General features: G+C 41.7%; 1 protein-coding gene across 1 annotated transcript in view; it reads right to left on the bottom strand.

Moving 5' to 3' along the window:
- Positions 1-12,922, bottom strand: part of notch2 (notch receptor 2) — a 42,339-nt gene that overhangs the window by 9,724 nt on the left and 19,693 nt on the right. Inside the window, exons 3-22 of the mRNA XM_017407211.3 lie at positions 9,586-9,860; positions 8,665-8,872; positions 8,190-8,323; positions 7,399-7,521; positions 6,550-6,783; positions 5,687-5,842; positions 5,407-5,592; positions 5,159-5,272; positions 4,938-5,051; positions 4,618-4,851; positions 3,615-3,725; positions 3,298-3,490; positions 2,822-2,967; positions 2,463-2,576; positions 2,217-2,336; positions 1,982-2,134; positions 1,519-1,747; positions 1,083-1,284; positions 498-651; positions 100-284 (exon numbers count right to left, since the gene is read on the bottom strand). Coding sequence (XP_017262700.1) covers positions 100-284; positions 498-651; positions 1,083-1,284; positions 1,519-1,747; positions 1,982-2,134; positions 2,217-2,336; positions 2,463-2,576; positions 2,822-2,967; positions 3,298-3,490; positions 3,615-3,725; positions 4,618-4,851; positions 4,938-5,051; positions 5,159-5,272; positions 5,407-5,592; positions 5,687-5,842; positions 6,550-6,783; positions 7,399-7,521; positions 8,190-8,323; positions 8,665-8,872; positions 9,586-9,860 — 3,385 coding nt within the window. The remainder of the gene's footprint in view (positions 1-99; positions 285-497; positions 652-1,082; positions 1,285-1,518; positions 1,748-1,981; positions 2,135-2,216; positions 2,337-2,462; positions 2,577-2,821; positions 2,968-3,297; positions 3,491-3,614; positions 3,726-4,617; positions 4,852-4,937; positions 5,052-5,158; positions 5,273-5,406; positions 5,593-5,686; positions 5,843-6,549; positions 6,784-7,398; positions 7,522-8,189; positions 8,324-8,664; positions 8,873-9,585; positions 9,861-12,922) is intronic.

Genomic DNA, 12,922 nt, shown 5'->3' with positions numbered 1-12,922 from the left:
TTTGTCCCAAAATAAGGCTTAAACATAAAACAAACTTAAATATTTCTCTCTGCTTCCATTTTTAGAAACGTATACACACAAATCTGAAACAGCACTTACTATGCACTCGTATGTGCCCTGATAATCTTTGCATGTTGCTCCATTGCGACACGGGTTTGACTGGCACTCGTCCACCATTTCTTCGCAGTAGCTGCCTGTGTACCCAGGCTGACACTGACACTGATGGGAATTCCCCACGTTGATGCATCGTCCTGCGTTCTTACACACATTTTCCACAGCTAAACCTGCAGCAAAATGAAAAACAGAGCATATATGATGATTTAAAAAAATAGCCATTTCAATATTTTGCTTACACTGAGTACAAAACTTAAATAGTAAATCTGAATCACAAAGAAACCAGTTGTTATTATTAATTAAATCATCATTATACGTTTCACCCTTTTCTTTGAAGTGGCAATATTTTGCTGAACAGGTTCTCAAATGAACTACTCTCTCACCCTTCCTGGCAGCGAAGTCCTGACAGGACATGTTGGGGACATCACAGTAAAGTCCCGTCCATCCCATCTGACAGTGGCAGGTCCAGGACGTGACTGTCTGAGAGCAGGAGCCGCCGTTTTTACACTTCACCTGGCTGCACAAGTCCACATAGTTCTGAAAACAAAACGAAAAAACAAAGTGTTGGCCGCAGTTGTTACAGAGCAGCTTAAGTCACTGTGTATTTTGAGGAACCGCTCCTTTCCAACCCAGTATAAATCCAATCCACACTGCTGGGCCTGCAATAATATGAGCTAATTCACCAACCTGACATAAACCACCCTACATGTGTTGTAGCATGCAACAGCCATAACTGTGATATTTTAATTTCTAAAAAACTTGACTCTATTTTAAAGAAAGGAGCAAAAAATGAATATAAATGGTTTGCCATCAATTATAAGTTAAAACCCTGCATACCTAGACATTAGGGAAATAAACTGTAAGCAAATACTGCATGTTTTTTTTTTTCTTTCTTCGAGCTGCTACGAGTAAGGTATTGCAGATCTGTCAGACAGCTACCCATTTTCAGTGACATGCAAACAATGTACCTGACAGTTCTGCCCACTGAATCCCACAGGACAGGTGCAGCGGTAAGTACCCAGGCCGTCCGTACAGGTGCCTCCATTCTTACAGGGCTGAGAGTCACACTCGTTATGTTCGTACTCGCAGAAATCCCCATAAAAACCACGGCGGCAGTTGCAGGTGAAGGAGTTAATGTTATCAACGCAAGTCCCATTATTCAGACAGGAACTGCAGAGGAACAGAACAAGACAGTAATTTATTTATTTTTATTAAAACTGCCTCATTTTCAAAGCTTAAACCTGATAGCACTGGTCACAAATACTAATAAACATTGTTAAATTAATTCTGCTACTTCCTATTGCAGAATCAGAAGGTTTACAGTAGTAATTAGCTGAAAAATATTACCTGCAGAAGATTTTAGGACTATAGTAAAACCCAGAAAGTTTTGTGTCGGTGGCTCACCTCTCAGTGCATTCAAGTATGTTGTGTTCGCACTGGATTCCATTAAAGCCTGCTTGGCACAAACACACGAAGCTGTTGACGTAGTCTCGGCAGGTGCCCCCATTCCTGCAGGGTTGGCTGTCGCACTCGTCTACCTCAGTCTCACAGCGATCCCCTTCGAATCCTGCCCGACAGTTGCAGGAGAAACTCGCCACTTGGTCCACACACAAGCCACCATTCAGGCATGGGTCTAAAAAAGAGTAGAAGAAAGGAAAAAGGAGGTGTTTCATAACTATAGATTATTTTTATTTAAACCATGTATGGTCCTATAATTAATTATCAGTCTATGCTGCTTTGGGCAGATACTTACTTACGTCTAACAATATAACAAACAGTATCATAAACACATGGAATAAGGTGAACGGTGCAGTAACATGTTAATAAATAAACAGGAGATGAATAAATTAGATTAGGTCAAACTCACTTGGTGAGCAGTCATCTACATCCGTCTGACAGTTGTGTCCACTGTACCCCCGCTGACATTTACACACGTAGCTACCTTGAGTGTTAACGCAGCGGCCGCTGTTTTTGCAAGGAGTCTTGATGCATTCATTTACATCCTCATTGCAGCGTGCACCTTTTGTGAACGAATGAACCGTGTCAGCAAAGCAATCGACGGATCTGAGTTATTTACAACGTTAAATATCTCACACACTAACCTTGCCAACCGGGCGGACATCGGCAGCTGTAAGAGGTGTAATCTGGAGATGGGAGACAAACCCCTCCCCTCTCACACGGATGAGAGGCACAAGGATCCTGTTCCACCTCACAGTGTTTACCTATTTTGACACAAAACTTTACATTATTCCCTATAGAATACATTTTTTTTTAATATACCTCTTCATTAGTTGTGTGATAACGATGGCTCGTGTTACACGATGTGGTGGAAACATAACTTCACTAACCTGCGTATGGTGGACTACAGTGGCACATGTAACTATTGATTCCATCTCTACAAACACCGTGGTTCAGACAGGGTCCAGATGCACATTCATCGATGTTCTTTTCACAATTGACACCTAACAAGAGAAAAGTGATTATTCACATTTCATTTTTCAAATCTCCCAGATCTATGTTCGGGGCAGTGTTGTTTGTCTTTGAATGATTAATAATAACTGTACAAAATATACATGCATGCACACAAAATTTATATGACGAGTAATATGGAGGCTATGGAGGCTAACGCTGCATTCATCAGAGAGAATGAACATCATCAAGTCTAGTGGAAATATTTTGTTAAATCTATTTATAGCCACAGTTTTACCTCTGAACCCTGGTTTGCATTCACAGGTGTAGCCGTTGTGTCGGTCCACACAGGCGCCACCATTGAGGCATGGATTTAGCTGGCACTCATCTTTCTCCTGCTCGCAGTGCTGTCCCACCCAACCAGCTTCACACTCACATCGATACCTTGATAGAAACATCAAAAATGTAAAGTTAGTCGTTTGTATTAAAGGCAGGTCTTTGAGCTCCATCATCAGTGGATCTATAGAATGATTATTACTTTACTGAATATATACCCTGATGCTATAGTTTTACATTTTATAGTAGTAAATTAGTAAATGCAGGTTTGAAGAAAGCATGTAGCTCTCTACAGTAAGGCGTAAGCTCAAAGGTTTGTTTGTTTATAACGCCTTCAAATCCCCACTAATATTATAATTCCAATGTATATGAGTCCACATTTATAAACACAAACATTTCAAAACATGTAACACATCTCCTAGCATTAGTTTAGCTTACCCATATTGCTGATCAATACATTCTCCGTGCACACAGGGATGAGAAGCGCAGTGATCAATACCAGACAGGCACAGAGGGCCGTGGGTGCTGGGCGGGCACAGGCAGTAGAACGCGTTCACTTTGTCAATGCACGTTCCTCCACTCATACATGGGTTTGAGTTACACTCGTTGATCTCCACTTCACATTTGTCTCCTGTTAGAAAAATATACAAATCTGATAAGTGGTACAAAAAAAACCCAACAACTGTTCGTAAACGTTTCCGTATCTTTTGGTCTCGCCATGATCGATTCTACTGAGGTACCGAGCAAAAGCATACCTGTGTATCCAGGGGAGCACACACATTTGTATTCATTGATGCCATCCTGGCACTCTCCGTACTCACAAGGGCTGCTGGCACAGTCATTCTCATTAATCTCACAATTCACACCTGAGGAGAAAAATACAGATAAACTCACATAAACAACAAAAAGAGAGTTATTTTTGTACTAATCTAATGATCTAAGTACAGGGAGCTGAAAAAAATGCCTTAAAAATTGTGAAACTTTACTTATTCGCCACCAGGGGGGAGTGGAACTCCAAGTAAAAGAAATGTAGCAAGCGGTTATGAAATGAGAACTAAAACTGGGAGAGACTTTAAGCTCGACACAGGAATGCTACACAAATGACATCCGTGATTATTAGAACAATAGTTAATGATGAATTAAAGAAGAAGAAAGAAAAAAGGTGCAGCAGAGGAAGGGAAGTGAAGCATGAAACCCGACAGGGTGACTTGATCTCAGGTTTAGTAAAGTGAGCACAGTACAGACTTCAGCACCAGACTTGAAGGCAGTATTATGGGTTTGTACCACTTGTTCCAGGCTGGTGACTGCTACACACAGACTGAGCTCTAGACCTTAAAATACCTTAAAAAGCTAAAAAAGGAGGTTAAAAATCTTAAAGGCCTCTACACACTAAACCTTCACAGAGTACTGGAAAGTATAACATGAGCTGTGGTGTTCATACGTTTTTAGGATAAACAGTGTTGAGCCACAAAGCAAATAGGAGCTATAACCAAAGCTGTCTGTTTTGTGTGAGACAAATGAAAAACTGCCTTAACTTGTTTGAGGATTGCATCTATTACATCTACCATTAAAGACACTTTAATCTGTGTTACTGGTGCTTCAGGGTGACTTGTTATCACTGTTTGAATTCTTAGTTTTTTCTTAAATAAAGGCATGTTGACTAAAAATAATGAGTTACACATTTATCAAACAAAACATTTTCCTTTTGGAACCAACTTTTCTCACTAAACTTTTCTGTAATTGTTTCAAAGTGTTTACCTGAGGTTCCTGACAGACAGATGCACTGGTAGGCATTGACGCGGTCAATACAGCGACCTCGGTTCTGACAGGGGTTGCTGTGGCACTCCTGAATCTGGATGTTGCAGATGGAGCCTGTGTAACCAGGATTACACTCGCAGGAGTAGGTGGCAATGCCATCCTTACACACACCGTGGTGGCAAGGCGGAGGATTGCAGTCATCGATGTTCTCCTCACAAAGGGGGCCGGTAAAACCTGGGGAGGACGTTTCCCGTTAGAGTAAATGCTGCAATTTCAGATGTGTCTTAGATCAAACCGAGCACGATGTGATTTCTCTTCACCTTCAGCGCATTCGCAATCATATCCGTTGGGTCGGTCGATACATTTGGCTCCATTCAAGCATGGCGTGCTGGAGCACTCATCTATATCTATTTGGCAAGTTTCACCACTGAAACCTAAAAACATTACACAGGGATGTACCAATGAGGCATTTTTTAAAAGAACCATAAATTCTTTTATTTTCAAATCTGTCAGTGAAGGAGACGGTGTTACATATACCAACCTGCTGGGCACTCGCAGACAAAACGACTGACCTGGTCCACACATTTACCCTGATTCAGACAGGGGGAGCTCATACACTCATTCACTTCTACCTCGCAGTGAGTTCCTTCAAATCCTACAAGAATATGAGGTAAATAACAGAGTCAATTTGAAGCTGAAATATCTAACAAACATGACAATCGTGTTAACTGCTTTCAGTTGTCCTGATAAGACGTAAGTGTTATTAGAAAAATAAATCTGTGAGCTTACCAGGCATGCAAATGCAGGTGTACTCCCCAATGCGATCCAGACACGTGCCATCATTCTGGCAGGGGCCTGAAGCACATTCGTTGACATCTTGTTCACATCGAGGCCCAGCGTAGCCCCTGACGCAGTTACAGGTGAAGGAGCCGTCGGTGTTCACACACTGACCGCCGTGCTCACACGGGTTGGGTCCTGGTGATAAAACAAAATAAAAACGCATGTTTGAAAGAAAACCAGAGCTGAGGAGGAGTGGAGAAAAATGCTACCGTTTAGGATTCTGTCTCACCGATGCTGCATTCGTCTCTGTCATCTTTGCAGGTGCTGCCTACGTATCCAGGTGGACAGTTACAGTTGAACATTCCCGTGACGGGGTTGGTGTCGCAATGTGAGCCCTCTCTGCAGGGGTTACTGATACAAGCGTCATCTCTGTGGCACAGCAAACCTGAGAAAAACACCATAAAAAAATAAACAAATAAAAAGTCTGTTCAGCCATTAAAAACAAACAATGCTACAACAGCAACAAAACGATCCAACCCCATTAACTCTCACCTGATCCCCCCCCCAAAGTGCATTCACTGCAGGATTACACACACAAACTTAATGCAAATTTGTTACCAAGAGAGAATTAGCTGTAAGGCGAGGCTTGATCCCAATCCAAAACCGAGTCACTAAGCAGATGGTTAAAATTGCAAATAAATCCTGGAATGTATTTACTGCATCTGACTTCAATGCTGTCACTTTCTCAAAGAAAAAATAAATAAAATCTACAAATAACAATAATTCTGGTAAAACTAGTTTTACTTATTCCAGCCTCATATGTCATTCAACAAAGCTAAAATGCAAACAAAAACTCAAACTGAACTCATTCTTGGTTTAAGCCTCCTGAAGTCCTCAAAAGAGAGAGAGGTGAAGAGAGGTAGAGAGGCTCTTGTAACTCTGGGTCAATTTGACCCGAAGGCCGAGGGAGGGTTAATACATTTCTACTCTTTTGTTTTACTTTTACCCCCAAAGTTGAGCTCTAAATCAAAACATTTTTATTTAATCGCTTGTTACTGGTTTGCAGTTCATCTCAGTGTTTTTATGGGTTTTGTGTAAAAGAAAAAAGTAAATAAAATAATGCTTATGTGTGTCCTCTCACTGTCAGCCCACCTGTTTTCCCGAAGGGACAAAGACAGATAAAAGACGCGACACGGTCGATACAAGTGGAGCCTGGGCTGCATGCGGCAGTATCACAGTCATCGATGTTCACAGAGCAGTCGGGTCCGCTCCAGCCATTAACACACACGCAGACGTAGCTGCCAATCAGGTTGCTGCATGTGCCGCCGTTCTGACAAGTATTTGGCTGCAGCCGACACTCGTCCACATCCTCTGTACAGTGCTGACCTGAGGACGAGAAGAAAGCATGAAGATGAGGAAGAGATAAGTCAATGCTTTGGGTACTAAGTTACAACATCAATTGAAGTAACCTGAGTTCTGGTGAAAAAACAAAACCACTGACCCACTTTTTAACACATAAGAGGTTCCTCTTGGCAAAGATTAAAAATTAGTAAAGTTGGCACAATGTTTTACCACAGTGCCAGTTTAAAAACATATTTTCAGCATCACATTGGCTGTACTTCTGCTGGGTGGATTAGTACTGCACAAACTAAGACGGGCCCAAGAAAGCTAACCTAATCATGTTTACTTAGTAAAAGAAAGCAGAGACACACCTCAAGTGGAGTATGAGCCTCAGAGGTACACAGAAAGAGATAAGATGTTGCAAGAATACACATATAAGCAGAACATGCAAAAAAATAGATTAAATATGCTGTATGTACATTTGAACCACACAAATAAAATATCAGACAACAACTCTAAATCTAAAAAAATGCTGTTTAAACATCTTTCAGGATAACATTCGTATTTGATCTTTTGCAGCTGCAGTATAAGGTCATGACAAACTGCACCAGGGTCAAATTAATACACACTAACACCAAATCACACCTAAACATCCCTTACCTGTCCACTCTGGAGGACACTGACAGTTGTAGGTATTAACTCCATCTATGCAGGTTCCTCCGTTGGCACACTGGTGACCAGGACAGTCATCAATGTTGTTCTCACAGTTGGTTCCATTGAAGCCTAGCATCAGCAAAAGCAGACAGCATTTTATTGGATTAATCATGTTTCCACTGGGGAAGATGAATAATGATACTGTACATTTGCTTTAGTATCCAGTATTAGGGCATGTCCTGCCCCAGTATAAACAGCAGCTGTATGTGTGACTTGTGTTTACTTGTAGCAGACTGGCTATCATGTGACTGTCAACTCAGCCAGCAATTTTAAACTGTTTGCACCTCAAACAATGTAATGCTACAATTCAAAACCTCAGAAGGTACTTTCATTTATACGTAAATACCAGCAAGAGACTCACTATTTTTGTATTCAGTCTTACCTCCTCCCCCTATGTCTGCAGCTCACAGGATGAGCGGTGGCAGCTTCACTTTCTACCTCCGCCAAAGAGGTTATGTTTTTGGTATTGTTGGTTGGCTTGTTTGTCTGTTTGCAAGATTACTTAAAAACTAAAGAACAGATTTTGGTGAAATTTTCTGGAAATTTTGCCATTATCACAAGAAACAATTCATAAAACTGGTGGCGATCAGATCCAGATTGGACTACTTTTTAATGACGCTATGGCCTTGGCGGAGGTTTGAGCTCACAGAGTGCTTCTAGTTTAACATGTTTGTATTATACTACAGTTTTTCGCATTTAAGCTGAAGCCAGTTCATTGCTGAGCTAAATCCTCCTACCTGGAAGACAGTGGCATGAGTAGGTGATTTCAGTGCTCTGATGGCAGGTGCCTCCGTTTAGACATGGCGAAGGTGAGCAAGGGATATATGAGCTTTCACAATGTTTACCAGTAAACCCTGGTGTACAGTTGCACCTGTAGCAAAAGCAGAGACGATATCATAAATTAATTCCTTCAGTCATCTGCCATTCCTTAAACCAGGGGTGGGCAATCCTGGTCCTCAAGGATCACTGTCCTGCATGTTTTACTTGTTTCCCTGCTCCAACACACCTGATTCAGAGGTTAAATTACCTCTTCATGTTCTGCAGAAGCCTGTTAATCACCCATTGATTCAAATCAGGTGTGTTGGAGCAGAGAAACAAGTAACACATGCAGGATAGTGGCCCTCGAGGACCAGGGTTGCCCACCCCTGCCTTAGACTTTAAGACAACATTTAGAGCAGCAACATTGTTCACATTTCATCAGTGTAAACTCACTTGTAGGAGCCAAGGGTGTTAACACACACGCCTTCATTCTGGCACAGAGAGGGTGTGTCTGCGCATTCATCTGTGTCATTAAAGCAGCGAGGACCTTTGTAGCCAGGAGGACAGGAACAGGTGTAGCTACCACCAGGCTGAGAGCTGCACCTTCCTCCGTTGGCACAGGGACTAGAGAGACAACTGTCCTCGTACTCACAGCGTGGACCTGGGAATAAAGAGGACAAAAAGCTCAGCAATGGAGTTGTAGCTGTTGTTTACGGCAATAAAAACATGAACCTCTACAACTTAAAATGACGCAGACACTACCAGGAAAAGAACAGGCAACAACTACAAAGTATCTGTGATTATCATCAAATAATTCCATATTTTTTATGAGTTTGGGCTCTTTTTTTTTAAATATATTTTTAATGTATCAGTATTTTTTTCAATACATCATATTTTGGTACAGAGGTTGGGTGACAGGAAGACAAGCCACTTATGCTGTTAATCATTCCTGAATAAAACAAAACAGCAGTGTCTTTAGTTGCCTACCACATCAAATAGTTGTGAAACAAAACTGTGACATTCCAAGTAAAAGGGCAATGTTTCAGATTTATTATTTAAATTTTAAAAACTAAATCTACGCCAAAAGGAAACTTGTTTCTTGATTTACTTGAACTATGAAACCTCTTAAGACACTGCCAACTTAAACTGAAGTTATTTGTGAAAAAAGTACTGACTGCAAGTAGAAGAGAATATTAGCTCAGAGTTGCATGTTCTGAAGCTGCAAAAGCTGAAATAATATCCTTACAAAGAGTCCGAGCGACATCCTGGATTATAAAAATATTTACCTCAAGTGTATTTGCATTTAGGATGAGTCAAATGCATCATGATTTATATAAAGTAGTTATTAACAGTTATTACTGAACACTATCTCACCTGTCCATCCTCTGGTGCACTCACACCTGTACTTGTCGAGGGACAGCAGGGTGCAGACACCTTTGTTGGCGCAGGGGTTGTTCGGGTAACATGTGGAGTTCTGGGGGGTTTGGCAATGTTGTCCAGTGTAGCCGAGAGGGCAGGTGCAGGTGGCGCTACCAGGTACAGGTACGCCAGCTAACATGGACACAGAGCAGTTCCCTCCATTTAGGCAGTAGCCGGGCTGACAGGGGTCCTTATGTTGGCAGTACTCTCCCAGGAAGCCCGGGGCACACCTGTGCACACAAAAAAAAATCCCTCAGAAAATCAGTCATCAAACAGGCCGAACCGCTAAGAAATGCAGACCTTAACGCAGACAATACAACAGAAGAACGATATGAACAAGTAGACAATTAGGAGGTTAAAAGTGATGCAAACAGACAAAACAAAAGAGCAAGTTTCAGTTAGGTGGATGCAATGCACCACATCAGACAACCACTACCAAGGGCTGAGAGTAGCATCTGCAAAAAGATCCTGTGCTAAACACACACACACATCAAAGAAACAGATGAACCAGCACAAGTAAACACAACTGTCTAATGAGACTCTCTGCTGCTATAAAGTGACCTAAAAAGAAGTATGTGGGGAACCACATCCCTGTAGGAGTATTAACAAAATGTGTGGTTGTGCTTAAAAATTTAGTGGTGGCTCGTTTTTCTTCACAATGAAACATTTCATTGGATTTTGTTAATTTAGAGTCTGGATCTTAAGGCAGATGCAAAGTTTTCTTTAGTACCAGCTCTCTTGGCCACACCTACACAGAAGAGCAAATTTATAAACAGAGCTGGGTGTATTTCTTTTATAATTAAACATGCCGCTTTGACAGAAGGAGCGGTCAGGAACAGACCTGAAAACACTGACATGAACCCAAAGCTGTTGCCCCGTAAATCCAACTAAGAGAAAAAGCAGGAGCCTGGCTGTGCTGACAGGTTAAGCAGAGGTCATGGTGACAAGCAGAAGTTGAAAAGCAGAAGGATGTGAAGTAATGTTATCTAGAATTAGTTGAGTTGTGCCAAACAGAAACTAAAAACAAATGAAAGGCACTTTTATTACCTCTAGACAAAGAGGACAAACATTAAAGGTGAAATTAAGTAAAATATAAAAATAATGGGTCGTGTTTTTCTTTTAGTTAAAGACTATAATAGAACACTTCAGTGGTCCATTTCTCTGAATTGAAATGTTAATGACTTGTTTTTACAGTTTTTGAGTCAAAATCCAGAAATGGGGTGATTGTGTGGGTGGTACATCCTTGGTTGGTGACGTAGAGGAGCAGCTGAAGGAAGTTACTGTCAGTGTTTAACAGGGATAAAGGATATAGATGAAGCAGCAAGTTTTATTAACAAGAGAACCCGTTTGAAAACCTTTTTTTTATTGGGTCTGGAGTGATGCTGTCAGGAACTTGAGCCCCACATTTCACAAAGGGGAACCCCCAAGCTTTACAATGATTTCTCACAGTCTTCAAGGAGTTTCCATCCAGACAGCTAGAAACGGCTGGTGCCGGTCAGACGGCGGAGACAGCGGGTGGCTGGACAGCAGGAGATGGTCCGACAGAAAGAGGCAGTCCAAGAGCGGGAGATGGAGGGTGCTGGTTCGACAACGGAAGGTGGTGGTTCTTCTATTGAAGGTTTGTATTTTAGGCGGTCCTCTTCAAAACATGAACTGCACCGTGAGTCTCCAGACTTTGGGTTGTAATTTTCACCAGGAGCTGAACTAACCACATCCATCAAACTTTCTTGTCTTTTGGGAAGCTGAAGAATGACACCGCTGTTGTAGTTTCGGGGTCGGTTTACACAATTAATTGCAACGCACTGAACTATTTCAGGGTGGGACAGCGGCGCACTGGTTAGAGCTGTCGCCTCCCAGTAAGAAGGTTGCTGGATCGCTTCCCGACCTGGGGCCTTTCTGGGTGGAGTTTGCATGTGAGCTTTTGTGGGTTTACTCAGGGTATTCCGGTTTCCTCCCACAGACCAAAAACATGCATGCATGTTAGTTTAATTGGTAACTCCCTAGGTGTGAGTGAGAGGTTGTTTGTCTCTATGTGTCCCTGTGATGGACTTGCGACCTGTCCAGGGTGTCCCCCGCCTTTCGCACAGTGACTGCTGGGGATAGGCACCAGCTCCCCACGACCCGGAAAGGAGAAGTGGGTAAAGAAATTTAATTGGATGGATGAACCATTTCACCCCCACACTATCCGTATTTGCTATTTCCTGCCTTGTTGGCGTTCCTGTGTTTGGCACAGGATACGTCACACTTCCGAGTGATCCCAAACAATGCCGAAGAGACCCTAGTAATTTTTGGGGATTTATGTTAGCTTCAAAACATTTTTATTTCACCTTTAAATATCTTGACACTTTGAATCACCTTGTTGCTGAAAAGTACTATATAAATAAATTTGACTTGATACTTGACACATGTGTTTGACTTTAAAAAATCACTACTTAATGGTTTATTTATGACAGCATATAGGCCGCAAACTCTGTGTGTACTTTATCTTTGCCTATTAACAATCCCTTTCTTTTGATTTCTTTCTCCCTTTTTTAAGAGAAATGACTGACTCACTTAGAGACAGTGGGTGAAAAAAATATATTATTGCACAATGTATGTGTGCACCAGGGATCTTATCAGGGGCAATGTTCCCTTTGTGACTTTCTATTCCTCTGTTTTTACAGTCCCTCCTACTTTCGCTCATCACTTCTCTATGTAAGACATTGTTTGGTCAAAGTTGGCATTTTATCACAGCGTGCATAATTCTTTCAAAAGGTGCATTCCTATAGGCTATTTTGATGCATCTACTTTGTCTGTCTTTGGCACATGGCAGACACGCCGTCTGGGGACTGTGGGCAACAGAGCGACCTGCTGCCTCTTTCGGAGGCCTCTAAACCTCCCTCCCTAGAGGGGCTCGAGTAACACAATAGGTGGCAGAGATACACCACACAGTCACTAACACACATACTCAGGCACATCTTTGTTACTTTTTTTTTTTTTTCAAATAATCTAAATTAGAAATGTGAATAATTCACTAGCAGGCGGGGTCTGTAACATGTTAAAAAGTAAAAAGAAACATAAAGCAGTGCTGCTAAATTTAAATTACACTGAGAAGATGAGAATTGTTTGAAATTCATTCTCACACTTACTTATGTTTATAACAGGCCACTCCGCCCCAAAGCAGCTTGAACGTATTAGGTTGTAAGTGCATGGGAAAGCAGAGTAGTCATGAATCATGTCAAACCATGTCTCACTGATTGATCATATAAAAAAAAAAGGCTGCCTGGTATGTTGTGTGAGTCACCGATTATTT

The sequence above is a fragment of the Kryptolebias marmoratus genome, linkage group LG24 (assembly GCF_001649575.2).
Source record: "Kryptolebias marmoratus isolate JLee-2015 linkage group LG24, ASM164957v2, whole genome shotgun sequence".
Taxonomy (NCBI): Eukaryota; Metazoa; Chordata; class Actinopteri; order Cyprinodontiformes; family Rivulidae; genus Kryptolebias; species Kryptolebias marmoratus.
The sequence above is the reverse complement of the archived record's forward strand: the minus strand, read 5'-3'. Positions and strand labels throughout refer to the sequence as shown.